The sequence below is a fragment of the Fusarium redolens genome (assembly GCF_020744475.1).
Source record: "Fusarium redolens strain MPI-CAGE-AT-0023 chromosome Unknown BKA55scaffold_4, whole genome shotgun sequence".
NCBI lineage: Eukaryota > Fungi > Ascomycota > Sordariomycetes > Hypocreales > Nectriaceae > Fusarium > Fusarium redolens.
The window spans coordinates 2,172,467-2,198,199 of NW_025763667.1; the positions used below are offsets into that span (position 1 = coordinate 2,172,467).

At 49.6% G+C, this 25,733-nt stretch overlaps 9 protein-coding genes across 9 annotated transcripts; 4 read left to right on the forward strand and 5 right to left on the reverse strand.

The window, feature by feature from the left end:
* The first annotated feature begins 40 nt into the window (after positions 1–40).
* BKA55DRAFT_561131 (ML domain-containing protein) lies at positions 41–995 on the forward strand. Its single transcript, XM_046192141.1, has 3 exons — positions 41–387; positions 442–658; positions 711–995. Exons 1-3 carry the CDS (start codon positions 179–181, stop codon positions 825–827), a joined length of 543 nt encoding a protein of 180 aa, XP_046053257.1. The 5' UTR covers positions 41–178; the 3' UTR covers positions 828–995.
* On the reverse strand, positions 996–1,825 carry BKA55DRAFT_561135 (vacuolar ATP synthase subunit F). Its single transcript, XM_046192142.1, has 4 exons — positions 1,651–1,825; positions 1,554–1,589; positions 1,361–1,498; positions 996–1,310 (listed from the first exon to the last, which is right to left on the reverse strand). The coding sequence occupies exons 1-4, from the start codon at positions 1,705–1,707 to the stop codon at positions 1,170–1,172; spliced, it is 372 nt and encodes a 123-aa protein (XP_046053258.1). The 5' UTR covers positions 1,708–1,825; the 3' UTR covers positions 996–1,169.
* A 324-nt stretch (positions 1,826–2,149) lies between these two features.
* BKA55DRAFT_504243 (uncharacterized protein) lies at positions 2,150–7,322 on the forward strand (the record flags this gene model as incomplete). The annotated part of the gene is made up of 5 exons (XM_046187073.1): positions 2,150–2,353; positions 2,418–3,541; positions 4,119–5,164; positions 5,230–5,981; positions 6,039–7,322. 5 exons carry the CDS (start codon positions 2,150–2,152, stop codon positions 7,320–7,322), a joined length of 4,410 nt encoding a protein of 1,469 aa, XP_046053259.1.
* Positions 7,323–7,911: 589 nt separating this feature from the next.
* BKA55DRAFT_561141 (aconitase family-domain-containing protein) lies at positions 7,912–11,028 on the forward strand. The gene is made up of 4 exons (XM_046192143.1): positions 7,912–8,354; positions 8,415–8,446; positions 8,512–8,586; positions 8,661–11,028. The coding sequence occupies exons 1-4, from the start codon at positions 8,255–8,257 to the stop codon at positions 10,785–10,787; spliced, it is 2,334 nt and encodes a 777-aa protein (XP_046053260.1). The 5' UTR covers positions 7,912–8,254; the 3' UTR covers positions 10,788–11,028.
* On the reverse strand, positions 11,029–12,275 carry BKA55DRAFT_561143 (uncharacterized protein). Its single transcript, XM_046192144.1, has 3 exons — positions 12,109–12,275; positions 11,896–12,057; positions 11,029–11,838 (listed from the first exon to the last, which is right to left on the reverse strand). The coding sequence occupies exons 1-3, from the start codon at positions 12,167–12,169 to the stop codon at positions 11,129–11,131; spliced, it is 933 nt and encodes a 310-aa protein (XP_046053261.1). The 5' UTR covers positions 12,170–12,275; the 3' UTR covers positions 11,029–11,128.
* A 699-nt stretch (positions 12,276–12,974) lies between these two features.
* Positions 12,975–13,971, reverse strand: BKA55DRAFT_686956 (uncharacterized protein; the record flags this gene model as incomplete). The annotated part of the gene is made up of 4 exons (XM_046199003.1): positions 12,975–13,154; positions 13,252–13,547; positions 13,643–13,728; positions 13,961–13,971. 4 exons carry the CDS (start codon positions 13,969–13,971, stop codon positions 12,975–12,977), a joined length of 573 nt encoding a protein of 190 aa, XP_046053262.1.
* Positions 13,972–15,624: 1,653 nt separating this feature from the next.
* Positions 15,625–18,888, reverse strand: BKA55DRAFT_609187 (CDC45 family). The gene is made up of 3 exons (XM_046196631.1): positions 17,786–18,888; positions 16,665–17,734; positions 15,625–16,610 (listed from the first exon to the last, which is right to left on the reverse strand). Exons 1-3 carry the CDS (start codon positions 18,551–18,553, stop codon positions 15,887–15,889), a joined length of 2,562 nt encoding a protein of 853 aa, XP_046053263.1. The 5' UTR covers positions 18,554–18,888; the 3' UTR covers positions 15,625–15,886.
* A 2,268-nt stretch (positions 18,889–21,156) lies between these two features.
* Positions 21,157–22,285, forward strand: BKA55DRAFT_504365 (S-adenosyl-L-methionine-dependent methyltransferase; the record flags this gene model as incomplete). The annotated part of the gene is made up of 4 exons (XM_046187087.1): positions 21,157–21,269; positions 21,320–21,510; positions 21,573–21,780; positions 21,817–22,285. The coding sequence occupies 4 exons, from the start codon at positions 21,157–21,159 to the stop codon at positions 22,283–22,285; spliced, it is 981 nt and encodes a 326-aa protein (XP_046053264.1).
* Positions 22,286–23,198: 913 nt separating this feature from the next.
* BKA55DRAFT_591532 (fungal-specific transcription factor domain-containing protein) lies at positions 23,199–25,717 on the reverse strand (the record flags this gene model as incomplete). The annotated part of the gene is made up of 3 exons (XM_046195263.1): positions 23,199–24,590; positions 24,643–25,125; positions 25,235–25,717. 3 exons carry the CDS (start codon positions 25,715–25,717, stop codon positions 23,199–23,201), a joined length of 2,358 nt encoding a protein of 785 aa, XP_046053265.1.
* Positions 25,718–25,733: the final 16 nt, after the last annotated feature.

Consider the following 25,733-nt stretch of genomic DNA (forward strand, 5'->3'; position numbering starts at 1 on the left):
GGATAAGTCCCATGACGCACTCAACACTAAGCCACTCGCCATCCAACCATTCTGCCCTGATAACGACCTCTCTCATCATCTTCACACGACTTCCATCATCTAATTATTGCTTCGTATCATTTTCGTAAACATCACAACATACAACAACCCATCGCATCTCGCGAGATAACACCGCGCGATGAGATTCTCTACCGTCACCGCATGTCTGACGGCATGCCTGGCCCCAGCGGCTGCTCTGAGCGTTCTCAATGGCAAGGCTCCCGATGTTACCATCAGCGACGACCTCAAGATTCCTGGCGACTCTCCCCTCGAACTGTGTCCCGGAGACCATACTGCCGACCTGATCCGGATTGACAAGGTCGACCTTGCTCCTAACCCTCCCAAAGCGTACGATTTGCCCGCTCATACTTGCACAACCATGAGATACTAACATTTTGATAGTGGCCAGGAACTCTTGATCAAGGCAAAGGGAGTGGTCAAACAGAAGATTGAGCAGGACGCCTATGTTCTCTTGACTGTCAAGTATGGCCTTATTCGTCTTATTAGCACCAAGGCCGATCTTTGCGAGCAGATTGGCAATGTCGACCTGAAGTGTCCAGTCGAGGCTGGTGAAGTCGAGATCACCAAGACCGTAGACCTTCCTGCTGAGATCCCTCCCGTACATGGATACTCCTCCTTTTCCTCATGTTTTTTTTTCTAACCTGTTACAGGGCAAATACACCGTTCTGGCCGACGTCTTCACCGCCGATGATGTTCAAATTACCTGCCTCACAGCAACTGTCACTTTCTCTCGTAGCAGCAAGGGCTTCTTTGGCAGCGATCTGTAATTGACATTATGGCGCATTCATAACATACATATGATGGCATGAATTACCGTTGGGCACGTTCTCATGGGTTTCTCGGTTAAACGTTTGGTTTGGCGAAGTTTCTTGCTCTTCCTGAGCAACCTGCAGCGGCTTTAGATCTATTTAGCATATCTGATAATGAGTCCATTGCATTGTACTCCACCTCGTATCTCTGTAATAGGAACTGCCCTGCACAACATTAAGTCGAAGAAAAAACCGCAATGCTGGCCTCAAGTCATGTGCGGCCATGCTCACTGCCGCCTCTATGCCATGCTCGCTCCATTATCCCGAAACAAATCCTTGCGCCCAGTGAAACAATATCCCTTACTCTCCAAATAGGCGTCGCACTCGTCTCAATACACTATCCTTCTCAGGGTCGTAAGGGTGGTCTTTGCTTGGGATCTCCAACACGGCAGGGAAAGCCGCAGTATAGGTATCGATGCGATGTCGAATTCGGTCAGCGATCTGCAGGAGAGTTAGTTGCAGCGGTATAAAGAATTGGAACGATGTCTAACATGTTGATTGATGAGCACGATGCCAATATCTTTGCGATCTTCGGTGAATCGATCGAACGCGGCCTCAATAGCAGCTGTATCGGTCTTGCCATCAACGACGAGGAAGTTCTTTTGAGCATCGGCACCTGTAGTTACATGCTATTGAATAGAGTTAGCCTGTGCAGGGAGAGTGCGCAGTAATTCTGAGACTCACGCCGATACCCGCAAGAAGCAGGCCTGTTACTGAGTCCTAGATAAGAGCTACGTCAGCGCAAACCTTCGAACCAAGAGCCATTCATTGCAGCACATACTTCGTCGCCAATGACGGCGAGGAATTGACGGTCCTTATAATCTGCTTGCGAGGCCATCTCGATGAACGTGGATGTGCGTTTGCGCGTCCCTCTTGGGTGTTGATGGCGCTAAGTTGATGATAGTGGAAGTGACAACGACGAGGAGGTCGGCGCCTGAAGTTCCGCTCCGCCTAGGAACCTGGAAGCTCTGACCATTGTGAGCAAGGTAGGCCCACGTCAGGTGGATGCTGCAGCCTCCACTGAGTTTCTACTGGCCGGCTTCTGAAGTACCTTAGGCAGGTACTGTACTAGCGAACAAAGAATTGACCTGGTCCTTAGCAACAGTGATCTCGAAGTAAACAACATCTGGCCAGGTCGCCGCCTTTACTTTCTTTATTACTTTCATACTAACTCACGACTCTCCTCCCTGGTATTGCGATCGCGAATTTCGAAGAAAACAACCTGCTGTGCGCTCAACATGCCACGCCTAGTTCGCCGGCAGCCGCTCAGAGAGCGTATCATGGCTGCAATCAATCCTATGGACTTTTTGCTTTGGTTGTCCGAAGAGCTGGAAACGAGAGATTGGGACTCAGCTTCTGTTGGAACACAAATGGGCCTTGCCATGAACTTTGTTTTCTTACTTGCGCGCGCGAATTCAGGATCCTCAACCTCAAGTGACGATATTTTCAGCGATGAAACCAGTTCAGGGTGGCTATCATTCTTGGTAAGCTCTCGTCTTCTCAGGCTGCTCTATTACAATGTCGAGGCTAACCACATATCCTGTAAAGGTCTATCCGCTGGTATGGACCCTCGTCGCTTTCTCGTTTACCAATGCTTTCTACACAATTACACGAACGCGCAAGTACCGACTCTTTCTGGCCAAGGTCGACAAGCCGCTTTCAACGCCTTCTGCGCGACGTGTGAAAGTAAACCAATCGAGCGCATCGCCTTCTACGCCCCTGAGCTATCTCGCCAATCTGATAACACCAGAATCTGCCGAGTCGCGAGCCCACCCAGATAAGACATCAGATGTCTGGGAGCTGTCAGTCTGGGATCCTTTGCCAGTTTCCTTGCGTCTGGCTTGTCTCTTTGGCCCTGGACATGTTTTGGTGTACATGATTTTCCTTCCTCTGGCTCCTCTTGATCCCCGACCAAGCGTGACGGTTCTGAATACACTAGTTCTGCAGGGCCTTATTTCCGCTCAGCTTCTCTTCTTCTGTTCTCGATTTGCGCAACAAGCAAAGGATAAGGCCGTGATTCAGGAGCAAGTGATGAAAGAGTACGATACCAAATTTGTCCATCCCCGTCTTCACCCTACAGTCCGCGATATCGGCACACAGTTCTCAATAGACCAGCCCGACGACTATCAAGAATTTGTGCAGACTGGAACTCCTACGGTTCAGATCCGTCATGGTTTCCAGATCCACTCTAACCCATACACTGGAACGGATCATACCCCTGAGGAACGATCCCTCACCCCAACCTCCAACAACGTAATGAAGCCTCACATGTTCACGCCTCCCACAGCAACTCGACGCTCGGAAGCTTTTAGACCCGCTACCAGCCAGAGGGGCACCGCACCTCGTCATAGTTTGCCCGCAGGCTACACTTCAACTGGTACATCCTCAGGAGTTCAAGGAATGAGCTTTGGTGGAAACATGGGCATTCATACTCATAACAAGTCACCCCTCAAGAAGGCCACCAGCCTTAATGAACTCAATCCTCAGGAAGCGGCATCTCCGCGTAATTCTCGGGAAATGGCAGCTTATGAGCAACGAAACTGGGGAGCAGCAACACCGTCGAAAAAGGTTGACAGTCGTCGACTGACAGGTTCAAGACCTAATGGAGGCGGCAACCCCTTTGCTGGATTGGTTCGGCAACAAGCACCCTCGGATAATCGTCATCCGCGATGGTAGCTTTCGATTATTATCTTGTTTATTATACATTTAACCACATCGAAGCTTTAATGTAGCCTCGGATAGCAAACATTGGCGTTAAGGTCTGGCTTCTGAATAAATATTATGGAACATCCTGAACCTCCCTAACCTATATTCATCGTGAGCCTGTCTTTGATGGTTTATGCCTGCTTAAATACTGTCACGATTCGTTTCTATACCTTAGGTACTTATCATAAGCATCAAGGGATATCGGAGACGATGGCAGGCGGGGGATTTGTATGCATTCGTCGTGGTTTCCCTCCCAATATCACTAGTGGCATATACGAGGAAAGCGTAGTTGATGGCTTCTCAGGATCGATGCCAATGGTACACTTGATGTGATAATCTTCTCTTTGACAATCACCCCTGATCCTCGTATCCATAACTGCTGTCCTTACCTAGCGCTCTCATGCAAGTTCGAAAATATTAACAGTCACCAATCACCCCCTTTCTTTACCATATTATCAAACAGAGTCAAGTTATTGATCAACGACGCGATTGCCTGCACCTAGACATGCCTGAGAAACCACATTGGTCATCACTACGCCGCAGGGCAGCATTGTCTGACCATCCTTCCCTGCCTTCACATCCGCAGAATCTCCCTCAACGCATGGAAGATTCCGGGAGAAGACTAACACTTGGAGATTTGGGTATACGAGCTAAGGAAAGACAGGAACCTGCTCGGAGTGCCACATTAGGGGATGTGGGAGATTGGTTCAGGAACAAGCTTCCAAGTCATCGTCCAGAAAGAGGAGGGACATTGAGAAATAACGGGGTTTGGGAAAACGGAGAGGCTGCTGGCAATTATTCAGCTCAACTTCAACACAAAGTCAACAATCGAGCACCAGCACAACAGCCCTCTGCCTCAAATCGCCGAGGGGGCCAACGCAGCAGAAAAGGGGGTTCGGATCGCCTTGTGGATTGGAACACACCAAAGAACTTAAGTGAAGCAGTGCCTGAACCAAAGCCCGCATCTAGAAGCAAAGGGAATGGGCCTTCACTGCCGCCTCATCGTAGATGGAATGACTTTGGTTCCCTGAGAATAAGCAAGAAGCGCGGTCAGAAGAAGCCGAGTGGCAGTATAGAAGCCGAGAAGGACAAAGGGAAACAACCCATGAGGCGCTCCTCCAGGGCCCAGTCCTTCGCGGCAGCCATTCAAGGAACACCTAGCATATTGGAAGTTCTAGAAGCCAATCGAAAGGCAAGGAGAAAAGCCCGAGAGGACCGGGAAAGTCTGAGAGAGAGCGGAGATTACTTGGGCGTCCAAGGTATCAATCCGCAGACTGGTATTCTTGATCTTACATCGGACAGCGGAGAGAGCATCCTGAGCTCGGAAACTGAACAAAAGCTACTGGCCCTGGAGGCACAGGCCAAGAACGCTTTATCAGCTGCCGGAAGAAAGGAGGCCGAGGTCGAAATCGTCAAGGTACATCTCGACCATGAAGTTGCGAAGACACGACGACAAGAGAAAGCAGAAAAACAACTGGCAGCTTCTGCCACTGGCAAATGGCGAAGGGGGACACACCAGTGGTCGTCGGTTCAGGAGCCTGATTTGAGCCCCATTGCCCAATCACACAGAAGTACTTCAGTATTCTCAAGTCAGTATTCTAATCTATGCCATTTTCGCCCTGACACATTTAACTAAACTTGTCTTTTGACGTAGGGCGCCCGTCACACCGAGACTTAGATATGGCAAAGGAGGAAGGGCTCATCGACTTAGACCTTCCGCTTCATCACAATGACTCAAAGCAACCTTCCGATGAAGAATTCCCACCTGTTGTGCAACCCAAAGAAAGCTCGCACTCATCTGACACGGTCATCAAAACCCCCCATCGACGCAGCCTGGCGAATCCGTCTCCTGCGGCCTTGGAGCTTTTCGAGAATGACATAAGTTTCCATAACCCAATCGAGCCCAGGCCAGACAGAGATCAGATCCCAAAGTCTTCCCTTGAACCCGCGCATGATGATACACAAATACAAACGGCTTTGAACGAGACACAGCATCTGCAGGGGAACAAGAAGTTCCACGAGGCGGGCGGACCACTGGCGGACCACAGAAACCAAAACAAAGGCTCCAAGTCTTTTTTAGAGAAGGGACCAGAAGGGGAAACAGAACCAGGAGGAACCCAGACACTTCGGATTTCAATCAGCAAGAACTCTTTGCTAGATCTCTCGATGATACCAAACCTCACAGCATCCAACCACAACAGCCACTTACTAGAGAAGAGCAAGATCGAGATACGAAGCCAGCACGAGAACAACATTCCAGAAAGCTTCGTGCAAGATTTGACGATCACCCACGAGAAATCCACTACCCCCCTGACAACATTGGAACAAACCGCATCGAGTTCCCTAGAAAACCAGTGCCAACACACTCAAGCCTCGACATACCATCAGCAAGTCTCGACAGGACGCGTATAGAACCCGCACCTAACAGGAAGCCTAAGGATACAGCCAAGTTGGGAGCAAGAGGCACTGAACAGTTCAACGCCGTCTCCAACAGTCCTACTGCTCCAGCGGCGGACATTGAAAGCTGGGATCACAAACGGCCCACTACCCCAAAGCGAGGTAGAGCGGTCAGCAACTCGAGATCCCCTCACCGCTCCTCCGTTTCTCTCGAAAGAAGCGACAGTCAACGAGAAGCTGCAACATCTACCTACGATTACCAGGGAAATAACACAAACAAACCAACAAACAATCAAAGTGACTCATCCCCAATTCTTGCATCAGGTCCATACGAAACCCGAGACCAAAGATCATACAGCCAAGCAGGTTTGGACGCAGAGCGCGAATCACGACATCACGAATAGGTACGAGGTCAAGGGGGCGTCTGCATCCACAAACACCACCATCATTACTGGGTGCGGCCAGATAACATCGAAATACCCCCCCAAGAGAGGTCAAGAGGCCGGAAAGGGTCTACAGCGCAAGCGCAGGCTCAACCGGGTAATCCACAACCTGAAGAGATTTGGCACAACGCCAAACAGCTTGGAAGCTTCCCCAGAGAATCGTGGACTGAGTGCATTGCCGAAATCGGCGTCCGTGGAAAGGATTCAAGCGACCGATACTATATCGGAGAGTCCTCTCGAGGAGTCGAGAAAACAACCACAAGCACAAGGGTACAACACCATGGGGAAATTACCAGAAGTGCCAGCAACGCAGCACCGATGCAGCAGTTTGTCAACATCCACTTGCACAATGGACGTCAAAAACAGAGAAGAGGGGGAGAAAAGGCAGAACATTCCTCAGAAAGCCAGCGTTCAATTGAGCAATCTGGATCTTCTATCTCAAATATACATGCCAGGAGTCAGCAATCAAGCAACGGATCCAGGGATTCACGTGCCAGGCAGTCTTCCAAGACATTGGAACGCCGAAGACGGCATCGCAGATCTTTCCAGTAATAGATCTCAACAGGGTGTGACGGGAGGATTGTGGGATGCTATCAAGGAGTTTCTGTGTACGATCAAGGGGTACAACATACAGTTTTTGAGATTGTACTGGAAAGCGGTGAAGCCTGTCTTTGATTACAGCTCTCCGTATTGGAGAGCTACCGATCGAGACAACGATGGTTGGACAGATTTGGCGAGTACTTGTCTCGCATTACCCCTTGTATTCGGGCTGTTGGTGATATTAGTATGGGGTATGGAATTAACGGCAATCACAATGAAGTGCAGGGAAGCGGATTGGGATTGTTTAGTTGACGAGGCACTGGCAATGTTTCGGCGGAGCTTGACCGGAGTATACATGGACGACTAGGTACACAACGGCCGGGCGGATACCCGGGAAAGGACCGGTGCCGGAGACAACATAGTCCGGGGCAAGCCGTGCGCCGATGGCGGATGCGGAGGAAGGTAAAATAGATAATACATAGTACGTCTTTACGATACAGCATGTTTAATGTTGAAATTGATCGTCTGTTCGACTCTGACTTAATCACTAATGTCTCAAGTGTGTTGGCTCTTCGTATTCATGGGATTCATGTTCATGTAACACCGTGTAAGAACCAACGAAGTCTGGTGCTATTAGCTAATTTGCAAATATCTAAAACTCAGCATTGAGTGAGGCAAGGCAATTGATGTCGTAATTAGACCAGGGTAGAGCCGTGGAGTTTGAAAAAGAACCAAAACTAAATAGCAATCGGAGGTCTTGGACTTTTGACATCGGAGGTTGAAAAAGCAGCGATCAGCGAACAACCAATAGTAACCAATTATTTAGCAATCAGCGCAGGAGGCAGCTGTGGGTCTACCCCGCGCTGGCGCCCGTCCTGGGGCTTCTGGCCTCTTGGTGAGCTCCAATTGCTGACGGCCGCAAACGGACCCCTCCGATCATCGGCGCCTTCGTGCCAATTCGATGAAGCTCGTGGAATTGGGCAGGAGAGGGGCGCTCAGATGAAATTTTGTTGATAAACCCCAGAAGCAGACGCCTTTTTTTCTAAGTAATTCCAGTCCATTTCCTGACTTCTTCTTTCTTCAGCTGCATCATATAACTCTGTCCCCTTGTCTAAAGCAGAGAGTTAAAGCTTCCTCTTCTCCTTAACAACTCCATCAACTACCTTCTTCCTTTTGAACCAACTACATACCTTCTCACCCTGCATTTGTGATATTCTCCTATTCACGAGCGTCATTAATCACTTCGTCTCTCAAGTACTCTTTCAAAGTCGTTCACTCAGGGCGACTATAAACATCAAGATGCCTGCTCCCGTGGGTAACCCCCAGACCCTCTACGACAAGGTCTTCTCGGCACATATCGTCGACGAAAAGCTCGATGGCACAATTCTTCTCTACATCGGTACGTTTCTGTGCGTTTAATTCTGCTTATGGGCAGTGAACTGACGAAGTTGGCCAAAAGACCGGCACTTGGTCCATGAAGTGACATCACCAGTAAGTTTAAATCCCCCAAACGATCGACGTTAGGTTCCGAACATCCGTTAACCAATTACCAACAGCAAGCCTTTGAGGGTCTCGAAAATGCAGGCCGCAAAGTCCGAAGACCTGATTGCACTCTCGCAACCACTGATCACGTATGCATTACCAACTACTGGAAACTACCGTAACCGGTGGTCAACAGAGCATTTACTGACCCTGGACCCTGCAGAACGTCCCCACCACATCCCGTAAAGCCCTGAAGGACATTGCTTCATTCATCGAGGAGGACGATTCGCGAACACAGTGTGTCACTCTCGAGGAGAATGTCAAGAAGTTTGGTGTCACATATTTCGGCCTGGGCGACAAACGACAAGGCATTGTCCACATCATTGGCCCCGAGCAAGGCTTCACTCTCCCTGGAACCACCGTCGTGTGCGGTGACAGCCACACCTCAACACATGGCGCCTTCGGTGCTCTTGCCTTTGGTATCGGTACCAGCGAGGTTGAGCATGTCTTGGCCACTCAGTGCCTCATCACCAAGCGCAGCAAGAACATGAGGATACAGATTGACGGTGAGCTGGCCCCTGGTGTCAGCTCCAAGGACGTCGTCCTCCACGCCATCGGCAGGATCGGAACTGCCGGAGGTACTGGTGCCGTTATTGAGTTTTGCGGATCTGTTATCCGTAGCCTGAGCATGGAGGCTCGCATGTCCATCTGCAACATGTCCATCGAGGGTGGTGCCCGTGCTGGTATGGTTGCCCCTGATGAGATCACCTTCGAATATCTCAAGGGACGCCCCTTGGCCCCCAAGTATGGTTCCGAGACCTGGAACCAGGCTGTTGCCTACTGGGAGTCTCTCCAGTCTGATCCTGGCGCCAAGTACGACATTGATGTCTTCATTGACGCCAAGGACATCATTCCCACCATTACCTGGGGAACCAGCCCTGAGGATGTCGTTCCCATCACCGGATGTGTCCCTGACCCTGAGACCTTTAGTAGCGAGAACAAGAAGGCCGCCGGCCGCCGCATGCTTGAGTACATGGGCTTGACGGCTGGAACACCAATGGAGGACATTCCCGTTGATAAGGTGTTTATTGGATCGTGCACCAACGCCCGAATTGAGGATCTGAGAGCCGCCGCCAACGTTGTGAAGGGGCGAAAAGTTGCTGATAACATCAAGCGCGCCATGGTTGTCCCTGGTTCCGGTCTTGTGAAGGCACAGGCTGAGGAGGAGGGCCTCGACCAGATCTTTGTTGATGCCGGTTTCGAGTGGAGAGAGGCTGGATGCAGTATGTGTCTGGGCATGAACCCTGACATTCTGGCCCCCAAGGAACGATGTGCCAGTACATCCAACCGAAACTTCGAGGGTCGACAAGGTGCTCTTAGCCGAACGCACCTCATGTCTCCTGTCATGGCAGCTGCCGCCGCTATTGTCGGCAAGCTTGCTGACGTTCGCAAGCTATCGCACTACACCCCCCAGTCGGCCTTTAAGGCCCGCGAGCTCCCTGCGGAGGAGCCCCATGTAGATGAGCGAACCAAGGATGACTCTGAGGAGCGAGAGATGATCGGTGACCAGCCCCAGGACTCCCAGCCTCACACAAACACTCTGGTTAGCGCTGGAGGTGCTGCTTCTGGTCTACCTAAATTTACTATCTGGAAGGGCACTGCCGCTCCCCTGGATCGATCCAATGTCGACACTGACGCCATCATCCCTAAACAATTCCTCAAGACAATCAAGCGAACAGGTCTTGGCACTGCACTATTTTACGAGCTCCGATACAGGGAGGACGGATCTGAAAACCCCGACTTCGTCTTAAACCAAGAGCCTTTCCGACAGACCAAGACTCTGGTTGTCACTGGACCCAACTTTGGATGCGGCAGTTCTCGAGAGCACGCCCCTTGGGCCCTCCTAGACTTTGGCATCAAGTGCATCATCGCTCCCTCGTTCGCCGATATCTTCTTCAACAATACTTTCAAGAACGGCATGCTCCCCATTAGGATCGAGGACAAGGATAACCTTGAAGCCATCGCCGCTGAGGCTCGCGCCAACCGCGACATTGAGATTGATCTGCCCAATCAGCTAATCAAGAATGCTGACGGAGAGACCATCTGCTCATTCGACGTTGAGGAGTTCCGCAAGCACTGCCTGGTCAACGGTCTCGACGACATTGGCCTGACCATGCAGCAGGAGGACAAGATCGCCGAGTTCGAGCGACGCATGACACAAAACACTCCCTGGCTCGACGGCACCGGTTACCTGAAGCGTCCTGGACAGGGTGGCAAGTTGGCCGCTAAGGCCGTGCCTGTTCCCAAGACAAATCAGGGTGAGGAGAAGAAGGAACCCCTCGAGTGGTGATTCGGGTAAAGGGATGTTGGAATGAAGAAATGACTTAACGGCGAAGGGATCTGGTATACTGGTATATGATGATTAGCATCTGGTTTTTGTGGTTTCAAATATTCGCGATGGACAAAAAGGGTTGCTGGCTTTGCTCATACTGAATGCAAAAGCACTAAAACATGGAGTAGATACCAAATCGAAGCTCCTGAGAAGATTTATGAATCAAAATATTTACAATTAATGGCACCGGAATAAGATGAAAGCTACTTTATGCGATATGAAAACGGGTTTCTTCAGAAAATGATAATTTAGAACATTCGTACCATCTTAGAGTACGCTACGAGGTCAAGAGAGTAATATCAATCCCTCTTCCTGATCTCATCGCGAAGGATACCGACATGGACCACGAAACCGGCGGAAGGTCGCAGTTCTTCGGGCAGCACACTATCAGAAGCTTTCCAGACATGAAATGAAGTTGAAAACGCCTTTAACCAAGACTCGAATACTTCGTCACTTCGAAGTTGTTGCCCAATGACACAGACACACGGCCGTCTTTCTTCATCATCGGCAAACGACTCATCGGAGAGTCTTAAACGACACGCATCCGCACATGCCTGAACGAAGGGGTCTACCAAAGCATAGTTATAAACACAATCACAGGCAACAACGGCGTCAAAGCTACGAGCTTCATCAGAACCAGTAAGGGACGGTGTTACCTCGTCCGTCTCCCAATCAAGCGTTGTAAAGCGGATATTCGGTTGTGCTGCACCATGCCCATGCCCATGACCATTTCGTTTCTTCTTGCCTCGGCCACTTGTAGGTGTAGACGTCCCCGAGCTAAACGCAGAAGAGAAGTTCTCGTCAAGATTGCGCTGAACAAGACGCTGCACGTAGGACTGATCGGTGAGGACATAGCGTGCTACGCGTGGACCAAGGGCAAGGGCACTCAGGGGGGAAATGCCACAGCCGAGTTCAAGGATGGAGGCGTTTGAATGGACGGTATTGGCGAGAATGGGATTGGATGAGGAAGACAACCAGGAGGCGAAGCTGGGAGCTATCTTCCATAAGACTATATCTCAAGTCAGCCTTCTCTCCTGAGGAGTGAGTGTGAAAAGGAAAAATCTACCGGCTCCTGTTGTTCCACCTGCGCGTGACGATGACAGAACAGTAGGAGATTGATGAATAGTGTAATCCCGATCAGCAACAGAAACATCGACGGAAGCAGCACGAGAGTCGATGAAGCCAAGATTCATGGAAGGGATAGGCTGTGAATACAGCATAAAAGTTTCTATGCATTTTTAGTGAGACCTGCATGAATGGAAGGATCTTGTAAGCTGACCTTCTTCTGCGTCTTCAACTTCTGGCTCAAGATTTGTCAAAAGACTATTTACGAAGTCCATTGTGAGGTGTTATTTATTCTGATGAAGCGTGGTATGAATTTCGCGTGATGTTGAACAGAGCATTTCGTTGAAAAGGGTTGGTCTTATATGGAGATACCGAGATAGTGTGAAAGCGATTGACCTAGCCGAGTATGGGAGTTGAATGTAAGTGGATCCTGTGCTTTACATATAGGCAAGTACACATATCAGGAACTTGAGGAAGAATCACCTAGACATGCCCCTTGATTCTATGACATGATACAAAGTAATTAAGCTACCCAGAAAGATAAACAATCATGACTACCATGTGTTAAGCTGCAATCAATCCGTCCTAGAGACGAAAAAGATCAAGATGCCGGAAGCTCACAACAGAAATCGACTCTGTCCAACCCAGACAACGCCCTGGCCCAAACGTGATGAACTAACCAATAGAGATTCAAGATCTTAGTCTAGGACCATATAAAACCATGGAAAGTGAGAGCTTGGGGAAGCCATGGCGTCTAAGCAGTCATATCTCAAAACACACTCATGAATGCAAACAAAACATGGACAGTAAATGAAAATACAGAGCCCGGTAAAAAACAGCAAGTCGATTTATTCCGCAGTCAAAGATCCCTTAAGGCGCGTCCTTGTAAAAGCAAGAGGGCCGTACGCTTGGGTCGAAGACAAACAGTAAAAGCAAAAAGATAAAAGCTCCTCACACTCCTGGCCAGTATGGCACCCATGGGTCCTTCTTTTCACTTGTATTTGTTTTTCTTTGATTTCATTTCCTTCCCTTTGTTCCTGCTCGTATTCCGTTCATGTCATTGGTCGGATCTCGTTATCCCTACACCAAACCGTCGTAAAGAGATAGCGCTGAGACGATAGTCTCGTCCCGTTTGCTGCCCTCCTTGAACTCCTCCATATCTAGACTTCCATTCTCGTCCTTGTCCATCATGCGGAAGATCTTCCTTACTCGTTTTTCGGGGGTATCTTCGTCTTCGGGTAATTTGACCATGGAACCGACCTGTTAATGTTTAGTAGGGGTTCATCCTGTCGTCCGCATTCCCCATAGTTGCATGAGGACATGGCGCTGCAAAGCTGGCCACGAAGTCGGTACTCACCATCTTGTAGATAGCTTCGACAATCTTGAGCATCTCGTCATAGCTAATCTTGCCATCGCCATCAATATCGTACAGCTGGAAGGCCCAATCCAGCTTGTCCTCCATCTTGCCTCGGCTAGTAACACTTAGCGCGCAGATGAACTCTTTAAAGTCAATAGTGCCGGACTTGTCGCTATCGAAGACGTTGAATACATAATCGGCGAACGAGCTCGGATCTCCGAACGGGAAGAATTGTCTGTAGATTTTCTGGAACTCCTCCTTGGTGAGTGTACCCGAGGGGCAGTCCTTGAGGAAACCTAGCCCTGATATCAGACACAAATTCCTATCTCATGAAGCGTGCAGACTCCTGGTATAGATCGAGTAGGAGGCTGCGTCAGTGACAGAGACTTACCCTTGTACCATTGCTGAAGCTCCTTCTTGTCGAAATGAGTCGACTTCTGCAACTCGACGAGCTGATCTTGGGAAAGCTTGGACTGTCTGTATAAGCACAAGGAGGTTAGTATTGTTGTGATGTGGTCGATCCCTAGGTATAATGACGTCGGTCCCTAGCTTCCGCGGGGATCCGAGGTTGACAAATGCGCTTGCGACCCGATGGGATTCCTGGCGGCAAGTGACGCAGAGGACACTCTCAGACACGGAGGCGATAGGGCAGAATAATAATGTAAAGCGACTTCCCAAGACAACTGGAATAGGTTGGAGATAAACTTACGATTTACCCATGACGTCTCGGACTTTACGATGTTATCAGCGGGTGGTTATAGAGAGCGCGAATTGCGCGACGGTCGATCAAAGGCTTGGACGTCTGGGGTTGTCTTTATCTCGAAGGAAATGAGGAGCTCTCGAGCCAAGGCGCCGAAGTGAGGGTAAGATGAGGCCGTTTTCTTTTGAGAATCGCTTATCGGTAGGAAAGGTGGTAGATGATGATATCAATGTCGATGTCGATAGCGGGAGGATTGCGGGTGGAATAAGTAGGTCACGTTGGGGCTGGAGAAAAGCGAAGCGCTTAGTGAGGGGAAAGCTATTAAGCTCTCAGGGTCGTGCGACAGTAATAGGCGAGGAGAGACGAGTCGCAGTCGTGGAGGGACACAAGAGGCGTAGAGGCTCAGGTAAAAATCGGTTCAAGCAGAGTAATAAGAGAAGAGAGATGGAGATGGAATAACTACCTGCGTCGTAGGTAAGAAGTGGAGGCCGCTAGATACTGATGCAAAGTGTAAGGCCAAGCAAGCAAGCAAGGTATGGAACGGGAAGTGTGGGAAGGAGTATGATGAGGGTGAGGCGGGAGACACTCCAGTCCGACGGGGTTAAAGGCGATCCAAGATGGCAGCAACTCCGCTGGAATAAAGTCGCCGCCCAGCACATCCTTCAGGGCATCATAGGGGTCTCAGTGCGATTTTAGGCACTGGTAGGGGAGGAGTTAGTGGGGGCGGGGTTTCTGGATAGCAGAACCCCGCTGTACTCCAAGTGGTTGGGTCCGTGATGCCATCCATCCAATTGGTAAGCGAAACCGCGCTCTGAATGCATCTCGACCCATTGGAAATCTGGTTTTTCTTTCGCTTCCAATGACGAATCCGAAACAGCCCGTGAATACGAGGATCTGAGATCTCCAGACTACCTTGCCTTGCCTATACAATAGACTGAGCGACCACAGTATCCCAATACTGACGCTAGGGACATTGTCTCCAAGACCAGCTGCCTCTTTCAGCCATCATCTGTAGTCCCAGCAACGATCTACGGGGAACATCAAAGAGGCTGTGTCTTTTTCGATTTCTCGAAGCGTGGCGACCAGGTTGTCCACGCATGCAACCAACAACCCAGCACAGGATTGTGGCTGTGTTATCAGAGCCTGTCGTGGGCTATCACTACGATCCGCTTAGATTCCTTTGCCCTGATCGAATTCGGTTTTTGACCCTAACAGAGTCCGAGGATACAAACTCCCGATCGAGTCACCTAGACTAAGAGATCTTGGTTCTAGAACGACTAATCGTCAAGTGGTTTGCTCGGAATTCTGATAGTGCTCGTGACCTTCAAAAGCGATGGTCTATCTTTAGCCACGGACTAATTGAGACTCAAGCAAAATGGACTTTGAACAAACAGCTGTAATTCCAGAATATACAATTAGCGCTCATGTGTCACAACTCACAGAGGGAAAAACATCTGCGCCAAGTCGGCACCAAACCACTCTATCGTCAATAAGCTTTTGCTGCGCCCACCTCAAATAAACCCGTCCTTCACCTTATCTAGCTAGCTTCCAAGGAAAAGCTCAGGATGACATGCTGCTCTACACAACCCCTGCTAGATGGTGCCTCAAGAGGCCTCACATATCAACTAATTACCTTGAATCATCTCCGTCACAAGATCCAATTATAGTAGTGGAAATATATTTCAAGTCCTTAGTACTCAATATACTTCCAAGAGAAGTCTTGCTTAGAGGTATCTTAACCATAGTTCCACCCATGCATGCTACCTGTCCCAAATCATGATGCCTCCTGACTCCTATCCCTCTGCCAGCTTGGAAGATATCCAATTCAGAAACTACTTTAATCATCCCGTCCGCTTGCATCTACCAGAACGACACACACGTATACAATCATTAGATACTTAGCAACCATCATACCAGGCCGTACTACTGCGCTCTTCAACCCACGACAACCTTCATGCTCAAGCTCTCCAGAAAGCCACCAAGATCCTCCTTCTTCACCTCTACCACGCAATGCTCAAAACTGTCAATTCGAACCCGCGTGTTGGTTTCTGCTACTACCTCTTGAAACGCGATCCCAAATTTGTTGAGGCCGTAGCCTTTCTCATGCTCGACGTCCTCGTCATCTGACGCGTCAGAGTCTGAGCTGTCCTCGTCCTCTGACTCCGTTTCCAGCTCGTCGTCATCGTCACCCGCGTCTCGTCGGGCTGCACGCTTATCCTCTCGTATCTTCTGCTTCGCTAGACGTGACTCTTCTTTCTTCTTGAGCTTTGCTTCTCTCTCAGCTTTCCGTTTCTTGGCGGCTTCTCTGTCAAGCAGTGTGGTATCTGGACCACCACCGCCGCCAGTCCCAACTACCACATATACACCTCTTTTCTCGTTGAGGCTTGCGACGACAAGAGGTGTACCGCGACCACCATGTGACAGCTTGCCATGCATTTCTCTCTCCTGTTCAGCAAGGGCTTCGCCTATCCAGAGTGATAATTTGGTCAGTGCTGCGGGATGGGTGAACAGTGAAACGTCAGGGCCCTCCTTGACCACACACATGCGGAATGCACGAAGATGCTTGATCTGCTTCTTGTTGATGAGAGACGTTCCCGTCCGGTAGATGGCACGGTGGAGGAACTGAGCAGTAGGGAGACCGGCTTTCAGCGCGTCGATGCTATTGTCCAAGTCAGCGAGGAGAGAAGAAGGTCTTCAACGAGTTGATACTTACTTTTCGAGCGCGTCATATGCCTCCCAGAACCGCTCAATCCACTCCTCGCCCTGAGCTGCAAACTCTGCCTCTTCTTCCGCGTCTCTACCAGCTTGACTTGCTGTTACAGCAGGTTCTGGGTTCTGAACATGTTTGCCTACTTCTAGGAGTGCACCAATAACGACTCCCACATCCTGGGCACTCAGCGTTGCTCGCCATCCCCAACTTCGGACAAACCCCCATCCATCCTTCGCGCCAGCACGGTCTTTACCATCCGTATCGACTGACGGCACCATCTCGTCAAGGTTGTAAAGTGAGCCGTATTTCAATAGCTTTGCCCTCAACTCACGTTTCAGCATCATGTCCATGTGAGTATAGCTCTGCTTGCACTGTGCCAGGCTGACCCCCATTTTCGCAAGTAACTTGTGAAGCCGCTTGATTCCTGCTTCGCTCCAAGTCTTGAGGCGAGAAAAGAGATATGGCGAGTGCAGCATGCTGTCATAGAGGCTCCAGTGTCTGATAAGCAAGAATCTGGGCTCCGGGGACAGCCGAATTCCCGTGTCTTCAGGGTTCCTCGCTGTAGTAGGAATCACGCCTGTATTTTCTGCAGCAACACGTCCATTCGCAAGTTCCGGGGGGTTCAATCGCCTGACTTCATCGCGGAATTCTTGGCGTATTCTAGCACCTCGAGTTCCCAACCAACCTGTCGGACGACTCTTGTCGCTCTGTCTGACAGGTGCAGCAATGCCTGCCGATGAACGGCCATAGAGTTCCATAGATGTAACTCCAACTATAGATAACCATAGGAGGTCGTTGTCTGCTCTACCAAGATCAGAAGCAAGCGAATACATCATCGATGACAACGGCTCCGAGAAAGAAGATCCAACTTTGTAATATTGGTGTAGAATGGCCTCGTGCTTTTGTCGTAACCGCAGGAGTTGTCTCCTTTGTGCGCGCAGTGACGGTCCTGCAGGTAATTGTGCTCCGGAGGGAGGTTCGATAGCATCGCTTGACAGTCCAAGATCGGGCTGTCGCATTGATATGAGCCCTCTTTGCTGGGGCCGCCGTGGTGATTCGGCAATAGAGCTAGACTGCACGAAAATGTCAGTAAGTCCAGTTGTAGGTAGTTTAGGCCGTCATACTGAGTTACTCCTTCGTCGTTGGTGGGGCCTATCATCGTCGCTTTCGTCCTCTGCATCTGACCAGCTTTTTCGCTTTTGACCTGCATGAACAGGTTCTGGGATGAGATCGCTTGGATTTTCGTCGTCGTCGTCGTCATCGGTATCTCCCAAGTCCTCACCACCGTCGTCGATTTCGGGCATCTCCATCAATTCGAGGTACGCATTGCGCTCGGTTTGCATATCGTCGACAATATCGCCGTCATCGAAGACAATAACACCACCCTTGCCAGGTTTAAATGTTGACTCAATCATGCCACCGTTGACACCAGTAGGGCACCTTGAGTGATAAGACGACGACACCTCCGTTTCAGGGTCGAGGGGAAACCCGCCAAAAACGTTTCCAAGGTTCCATGGTCGATGAGCGTCCATAACCCAGACCTCGACACCACTGTAAGGTTGATCGTCACCTTCAGGCTCAAGGCCAAGAAGTGGCCCCAGATCAACCATACCCCCTACACCAAGGCATACAACGACACCACCGCTGCCTCCCTGAGACTCCATCATGGGCATGACCAATTCTCGGCCAGCCTTCTCAAGATCTGTGTAACCAGCAACAGGCTGTATTTTGTGGGGAATATAGTCATGTTTCAGCAGCCGGGTCAGGATCCTGCAAGCACAAAGAGCATCGGGTTCGAGAGCGACGAGAACAAGTACAGGCGGGGAGAGCGGGTGTCTCGTTTGCTGAAGGTGGACGTAGAGTTTAGAGATCAATTGCCGCGGGAGATACATGGCGACGAGACTATGGAAGCGGTTCGATCGCTAAGCCTATATGCCGCAAGTTTCATGAGGGTGAGGGTGAGTAAGAATTGTATAATGGCAATCGGTCTTGTATCGTCAAGGGGCAAGATCGGGACGCGATGATCGCGTAAAGTAGATGGGGAAACGTCGACAAGGGAAATAAACAATGATATAATGAGAGTCTTTGAAAATACAATAAATGAGTACTCAATTATAGCAATGAGAAAAGAAGACGCTCGAAGCGTAGAAGTACAGACGGCGTTATCGTTCGTTATGCTCGCTGATCAATATGGGAGTGCGTCGTGCTACGGTGGCTCTGCGTTGCTCAGACGTTGAAAATCAATTTAGTCCAACGTGTTTTTGGCGACGCGACTTGGCTTGGCTTGGGCGATTGGATGACGCGCTTTCCCTACCGACCGTGTAAATTGGCCAAGCGTAGCGGAATGGAAGTGGCTTCAGAAATGTAATGGCACGGACTGCCCCTCCTTCCATTTTTAAAGACAAGGTCCTCCTCAAGATGTGCATTGAATGGATGAATATAATAAGTCATCGGAATAGAAAACAGCTTGACTTCCTTATTGAGTTGGTCTCGTACTTCATAAGGCACTGCTCAATTTGTGTACTACGAGCTTTCGCTTGGGCACGGATACAAATATGAATGAAAACCGCAAGTATTCTGCTGTGCCTTTCCATGTTATCCGTGTCTTCCTAGGTTGTTCATCAAGAACTGGTCGTAGGTATAAGGTTACCATACTAACTTATACCTTGAGGTTATTGATATCAATCTTCACTATCACTCAAATTTCCCATCTTCGATTGGTCTTACAATTCTTAAGATCTCTCAACATCTCTGAACTTGTGCGAAATAGACATACCATCGAGTACCCCCTGGTCAAGTCAGTTCGGATATCTTGATGACTTATCCGAAACTCTTAGCTGGGTTCCCTGGCTACAGCACACGCATATTGACACAGCACTCAACTCTGCCATCCAACACAATTTGCAAAAGCGTATCTTTGACTTCGCACTGCCTTTTGGACTTCAGGCTGGCGGGAAATCCAACGCCATATTTGTCATCATCTCGACAAAAACTCCCAATGTACCTTGGGTCTCTATTCATTATAAGGCATGCAGCACTTTGGCTGAAATAACTTATTGTATGCCGAACACCTAACCCTTGACCATGGTTTCAGCGGAAGTGGACATTCCCTTTTCCGCGTTGCTCAATAGAATCAGCTCAATGATTTGTTCAAGTACGCAGTTTTGTGGTACTATACGAGCATGCAATGCTTTCACGGAGCATTCTCTTCCCGTGACGGAGCGGAGTGGACGACCCCAACACCCTCCGCTCGGAAGTGACGGTGCGCAACAAACAAATGGAGACTGGTCCTGAGGCTCCTTCGGCCCACTGTGGGATGCCGTTGCAGTGATTGCACCTATGCAGGATACGTTACTGTTACCGTTACTCTACGATACCTTTGGTAGAGCACAGCACCACCTCCTCGGAGCAGAATTGGTGACGGAGAGGTCTCATCTTTTGTTTGCCTCACCTTACTGCTCGAACTGCGTGAATTAATGGCTCTCAGAAACGGAATGGTCGAGAGAGTGGCATGATCTATTGTTGTATTAGACTGGCCACATTCCCACACAAGCTTGAAAACTAAGGTATAACGCATACATCCATCAATTAAACAATACGGCAACTGAACTTGACGAGACTCGATCATCACGACTCAAATTCCTCCAAACCTCCACACGAAACTCTCTATCCTTAGCCACAGCCCTGTTTCTTGTTAGTTTTCCTCTATCGCAATTAGGGACAGTTGCCATTTTGTACCCGTCGTCTCAGCTTTCTTAGCTGCCTTAGTACACTGGACTCGCTCGCTCGTTCGACCACGTCACAACTGGGTCGCATCACGGCCACCAATCAGTGTGAACACTTCTCAAAAGAGTTTCGGTTTGTCCCGACGGCTCGGGGCCATACCGCTTGACCAAAGAGCCTATCCCGCACCGACCGTCTGTCTTGTTTGCTACCAACTTACCGGTCACCTGGGATTCTGGGTCTCCCTGCGCCGCCGACCCTCCCTTCCGTTCTTCTGGAAATCCTCCTTGGCTGTTCTCCCATCGTATTGGCTAGCTGGAACCATTCACTCGGTTAGTCCCCTCCACACAGTCCGGCTTGCTGGGTCTTGTCACTCTTGTCACTCTGTACAACTTTTCGTTCAACGAGGCCCTATCATCCAAGCCGGTTTGGTCGATACCCGGGATTCCCATGCTTGCTTCTCTCGATTCTCCCTCCCTGTCACATATCATTCTCCCAGTGTTAGCTTCCCTGCCTTTGTACAGGCTTCCCCTGCGACATACGTACCCTACCTTCGGGACAAGGTCTGGGTATCTGTCACCGGCATATGCTTGACCCACCAAGGCCTGTCCTATCATTCTGCCCTTCTTTTAGCTTGCTGCTACAGTACCTATCTGCTGCTTTTCTGCGGAGTGCTCATGTATTCACGTCAAATATTATTTCCTTCCCACTTAACTTATCTCTTCTCGAGTACTATCCCTCAAGAGGGACTTGAAGCAGAGGTTCCGTAGCGATGGACCATAGAGACCCCGAAGAGGACCCAACTTCGGACTATGGAGATTCAATAGCAACCTCCGAATTTACTTCAGTTAATACCAGAGAACTTTACTCGTACGAACATGGAAGGTGTGTTGCTGATCATTGTTACACCCCGTTGACGAATGCTAATCTGTTAGGCGATATCAAGGCTTTCTCTGCGGTCGTTATGGTCTGCCAAACGACGATGCTGAGCAGGTTCGCGAGGGCCTGAAGCATAAGCTGTACCTGGACTATCTTCTCGACGGAAAGCTATTTCTGGCCCCCATCGGGGACAACCCGCAAAAGATTGTTGATCTTGGTACAGGTGTTGGCATGTGGGCGCAAGACGGTCAGTTATTCCGTCTCAATTGCAATACTTTTAGGCTGACACTGAACCTGCCTTAGTCGCAGAAAACTTTCCCAGCGCACGGGTTATAGGATGTGATCTTTCACCCATCCAACCACATTGGACGCCGCCCAACGTTGAGTTTCGAGTAGAAGATCTTGAGGATGAAAATCGTCCATGGACAAGAATATATGACAATGCAGATTTGATTCATATCAGAGCCTTGTTACAGACCTTGCGAAAACCGATACAGCTATTGGAAAGGGCTTTTGAGTAAGTTGTGTCATCATCAACTTGTCGTAACCCCAGCTCATTTAATGCTGTTAGAAAGCTGAAACCGGGTGCTTGGATCGAAATCCATGAAATTGTTCCGTTTGTCTTCTCTGATGACGGTACTGCCGGAGATGATCATCCTATGAACAAGTTCTACCGGCTTATCGAGGGTCCCTTTACCACGATATACGGTTGGAATCTACGCTTTCCATTCCAAATCGTTGAGGCGCTGCGTGACGTTGGATTCATCAATGTCAATGAACGCCATTCATACACACCTGTTGGCCGATGGCACCAGGAAGCAAAAATGCGAGAAATGGGAATCTTCACTCAAAACATCCTGGAGGAATGGGTCACGGCAATGCTTGGCCGTCCGGATATCATGGGAGTCACAGAAGAAGAGGCATATGAGCTGGGGCACAGCGTATTCGAAACCCTCAACAACACTCGCATTCACGCACAACTAGACTGGATTGATTGCTGGGCGCAGAAGCCACTTGCATAAGGCACTGAAGAAATTTTTATCAAAATGGCCAATCCTGCAAAATTTCTCCCATGTGGACGGGTATCCGACAGAGACTGACTCAAAACTGTCAGTGTGCATAATGCTTTTGTCCCCGCTTGGAATGTGTGACAGCTAAATAATACTAACTACTAACCTATCTGGCCTTGGTGATTGGGGTGACATGGATGCAGGGTTACCTCGCATGCTGTTTGAGAGTTGTAGCAATGCGACACAAAGCAAACAATGGCTCGTCATATGCTAATCACTCTGCTGTGGCTTATGCTGGTTATCCAAATGGGAAATGGCAGCGTAACAAAGTGGAACGGTTCACCATATCCTCAGCTCTACTCCGTACATAGATAGGTAGTTTCACACAACTATCGGCTTGGCTTTGAGGTGAAGATTGGACAGGCAAACGGCGCCAACCTTCTGATCAAGGTTGAACTAGACATGACATCCATACCAGTGAATAAAAACAGTGGCGCACTTCTGAAAATCACCGTCTGAATAGGTCGTGTGCGCTTCCGATCTATGATCCTCAGCCGTACCCAGTAAATTATTCGGCTTATGACAGTCGAGGACACTGCATTCCGAGAAGATCTGGGTGAAGTTGATGTGAGAGCGTCTCAAGTCTGGCACAGACGCCAAAATAAACAAGTTATTCTTATAACGGTCGCGCCACTATGACCATTCGTATATTCTAGTTCGAGCTCAGGACCGTGAACAGTAGCATATGGGCACAGGTCAAGAAAACAAAGACCAAAAAAATTAGATACCGGTATACTGCATCATCTTCAAATACTATGATACAAATAAACATCCAAGATAAAGCATTCTAGTTGGAAGAAGCAAAGCAAACAGACAAAGGGATAATGCTGCTCGTATATCGTATCACATCACTGCTCATATTGTTCTAGTTCCCACCAAAGATGCGACCACCTGGAAGATTAACAGTCGGAGGACGCCCCATACCTCCCATCCCAGGTGGCATACCAGGCATACCCCCGCCAAAGCCACCACTGAAACTACCAAATCCGCCCATCGGTGTAAAACTTGAAGTGTCGTTGTAACCAGACATCATGTAAGTCCAGTCCATCTCACCAGGCTCGTCGCTTGAGGCAACTGAGCCAGAGTTTGCTCGTTGGCCATGGTGCACAGTTCCAGGGGTCATCTGGCCAACAGAAGGGGCGAACCCCGTGGAAGAAGGCGTCGTGACCTGAGAATGCGGGACACCGATCGGAGGCTGGGAAGGATTGGGAACAGGTCGATTCGCTTGCTTTGCTCGCCGGCGAGCTGCCACACGCTCACGCAAAGGTCCCAAGAAAGCTGGCCTGTGAACCTGTCTGCCAGCAGCTATCAAGGCAGCTTCATGCGCATCCCAGGCTTTGATAAAGTGGCCACCAAATGCCATGTGCATAGGATTATGGTAGTTGTTGAGAAGGCCACGGAGGTCATGGTTCTTTTCGATGGCATCCCATGCTCGCTCTACCATGGGGCCAGAGACGCGGTGGCGCAACTCCTGGACGAGAAACATGTAAGCGGGAAAGGGGAAGTGATGCATAGAGTACCACTTAAAGGGCCGCAGGGATTCGGATGACTGGACAACGTTGTCGTATTCGATCATTTGCGTGGCTTGTAGGAAGAGGCTGTCGCGTTCAACGTCTTTAAGAGGGAGGTTGTCGTCATTGCTATGCATCCGAACAAGGAAGCTAATGATTCGCATCTTGCACATAGCTTGACGAGTCATGGTAAGGGTAAAAAAGTGCAGAGGAATCTTAGGGTCGCATTGGCTAAGGTAGGTGCCTTCTATGTGTGCGCAGAAACCGTCGAGCGTATAGGCAGGGCCGTCTTGACCAGCAAGGCGGATGGTAGCTTGATTCTTGGAAGCAGGTGTCCCAGCAGGACTCTTATCTGTGTTGTTCATTTTGTAGCTGTCGCGATTACTATCGCTTGAAACCGCCATAGCGAGCTCGACTCTCGTAAGAGAAAAGAGCATCTCGGTTGGTCCAGAGTGTGGTGTAGGTAACTCTTTACCGTCCACATGTAAATCTGAGTCGTTGACGTTCATGGGGATCTTGCAATCACCGCCGGTCGAGAGAGCAGTAACTGTTGATCCTGCCATCTCTCCTAGCCGTCGATCGTATCCCACAAGGGTCCACCACAGTCGGCGACGCTGCTCAACCTCAAATGGCGGTAGCCCAAACTGCGCTGGATCTCGGTGAAGTCCCATCCGCTGGGCAATGCGGACAGCTAAACCAATGAGACAGAATACTTGACGAGGGTCAACGAACCATCGAACAGCAAACTAAGTAAAAGTCAATCGACAGCATTCACAACAAATTTATAGGTGAACTTACGAGGTAAAGAATATACGCCTGCAAGAGAATAGGATCGTTGACCCGCATAAATCCGGCTTTCGTCAGCGCATGCTGTGTGCCAGTATGGTACCTTGCGAGGAGCTCTTTTTTGGTCTCGTTGAACCGTTTGTAGACGTCTGCATCCTCAAGCGATGTGATCGCCATGAGGTATATGGAGAACATAAGAGCCTCAATGTTCTTTGGTGCATTTTCGAGATCAGAGCTCGCCTCTATGATCTGTGCTTGAACTGTAGGAACGTGTGTTATCTTGAGCAGGGGGTTGATGTTGTCGATATATATTTGCCAGAGCTGAAAGATGTGTATTGTGGAAGGATGAAGATTCGCGATAGGGACTGGAGCAGCTCCAATAATGAAAGGAAACCCATCAGTGTCAAACATTCGATCAAAGGCACGATGAATACTTGAGCCCACTTCAGGTTCATCATCAGATGAATCTTGCAGCATGTGCTCACTGGCTCGAAACTACGTAGGATATTAGACGACTGTGGTGAAAGAGAGGAGAACTCAACCTACCTCTTTGTGATAAAACCACGCCCCGCCACCAGTCCTATAATTATGTGAGCAGAAGTACTTCCGGAGGCGTTGACAGGCCTTGTCTGCAGGATGCATACCGTTGCTCTGAATTAGACGGCGCAGGGGAAGAACTAGCTTCAGGGGTTGTCTTGAGACCTTCAAAATCATTCTCAAGTTCTTCAACATCTTCACCCGGGGGACCATCAGGTCTCAGTTCATGTCCTATGGCATCAACCTTGACTCCGTGCTCCGCGAGAAGGGTTTCGTACTTTTTTAGCCGATCGATCAAGTCCTTCTCCTGTAGACGCTTCTTCCGGCGGCGAGGAGGCTGGGGAGGAATAACGCGACATTCAACTTTGGCCTTTACACAGTTGGCACATGGCTTGTTCTTGTCACAGCGGACCTTTCGCTGTTGACAAAGCACACAGCTGGTCCCTCGAGTTAACTTGATGGCGGAAGGATCTTGAGGTTGTTGTACTTGAGACTGCTGCTGCTGCGGGGCCGATTCGGGCACACCCGGAATGCCATTGGGATAGGGCATGGCCAGTCAGTAACTG

Excerpts from the sequence above, each read along its gene's own strand:
- BKA55DRAFT_609187 (XM_046196631.1), bottom strand. The coding sequence starts at position 18,553 with ATGTATCTCCCGCGGCAATTGATCTCTAAACTCTACGTCCACCTTCAG. Across the intron at positions 17,735-17,785 it reads AACGACGAAGGAGTAACTCA|TCTAGCTCTATTGCCGAATC; the intron begins GTATGACGGCCT and ends ATTTTCGTGCAG. Across the intron at positions 16,611-16,664 it reads GCATATGACGCGCTCGAAAA|CATCGACGCGCTGAAAGCCG; the intron begins GTAAGTATCAAC and ends CTTGGACAATAG.
- BKA55DRAFT_561135 (XM_046192142.1), bottom strand. The coding sequence starts at position 1,707 with ATGGCCTCGCAAGCAGATTATAAGGACCGTCAATTCCTCGCCGTCATT. Across the intron at positions 1,590-1,650 it reads TCGCCGTCATTGGCGACGAA|GACTCAGTAACAGGCCTGCT; the intron begins GTATGTGCTGCA and ends GCTCTTATCTAG. Across the intron at positions 1,311-1,360 it reads TCGTGCTCATCAATCAACAT|ATCGCTGACCGAATTCGACA; the intron begins GTTAGACATCGT and ends ACTCTCCTGCAG.
- BKA55DRAFT_561141 (XM_046192143.1), top strand. The coding sequence starts at position 8,255 with ATGCCTGCTCCCGTGGGTAACCCCCAGACCCTCTACGACAAGGTCTTC. Across the intron at positions 8,355-8,414 it reads CACAATTCTTCTCTACATCG|ACCGGCACTTGGTCCATGAA; the intron begins GTACGTTTCTGT and ends GTTGGCCAAAAG. Across the intron at positions 8,447-8,511 it reads TCCATGAAGTGACATCACCA|CAAGCCTTTGAGGGTCTCGA; the intron begins GTAAGTTTAAAT and ends AATTACCAACAG.
- BKA55DRAFT_561143 (XM_046192144.1), bottom strand. The coding sequence starts at position 12,169 with ATGGACTTCGTAAATAGTCTTTTGACAAATCTTGAGCCAGAAGTTGAA. Across the intron at positions 12,058-12,108 it reads AGTTGAAGACGCAGAAGAAG|AAACTTTTATGCTGTATTCA; the intron begins GTCAGCTTACAA and ends AAAAATGCATAG. Across the intron at positions 11,839-11,895 it reads AGGTGGAACAACAGGAGCCG|TCTTATGGAAGATAGCTCCC; the intron begins GTAGATTTTTCC and ends CTTGAGATATAG.
- BKA55DRAFT_561131 (XM_046192141.1), top strand. The coding sequence starts at position 179 with ATGAGATTCTCTACCGTCACCGCATGTCTGACGGCATGCCTGGCCCCA. Across the intron at positions 388-441 it reads GCTCCTAACCCTCCCAAAGC|TGGCCAGGAACTCTTGATCA; the intron begins GTACGATTTGCC and ends ACATTTTGATAG. Across the intron at positions 659-710 it reads TTCCTGCTGAGATCCCTCCC|GGCAAATACACCGTTCTGGC; the intron begins GTACATGGATAC and ends AACCTGTTACAG.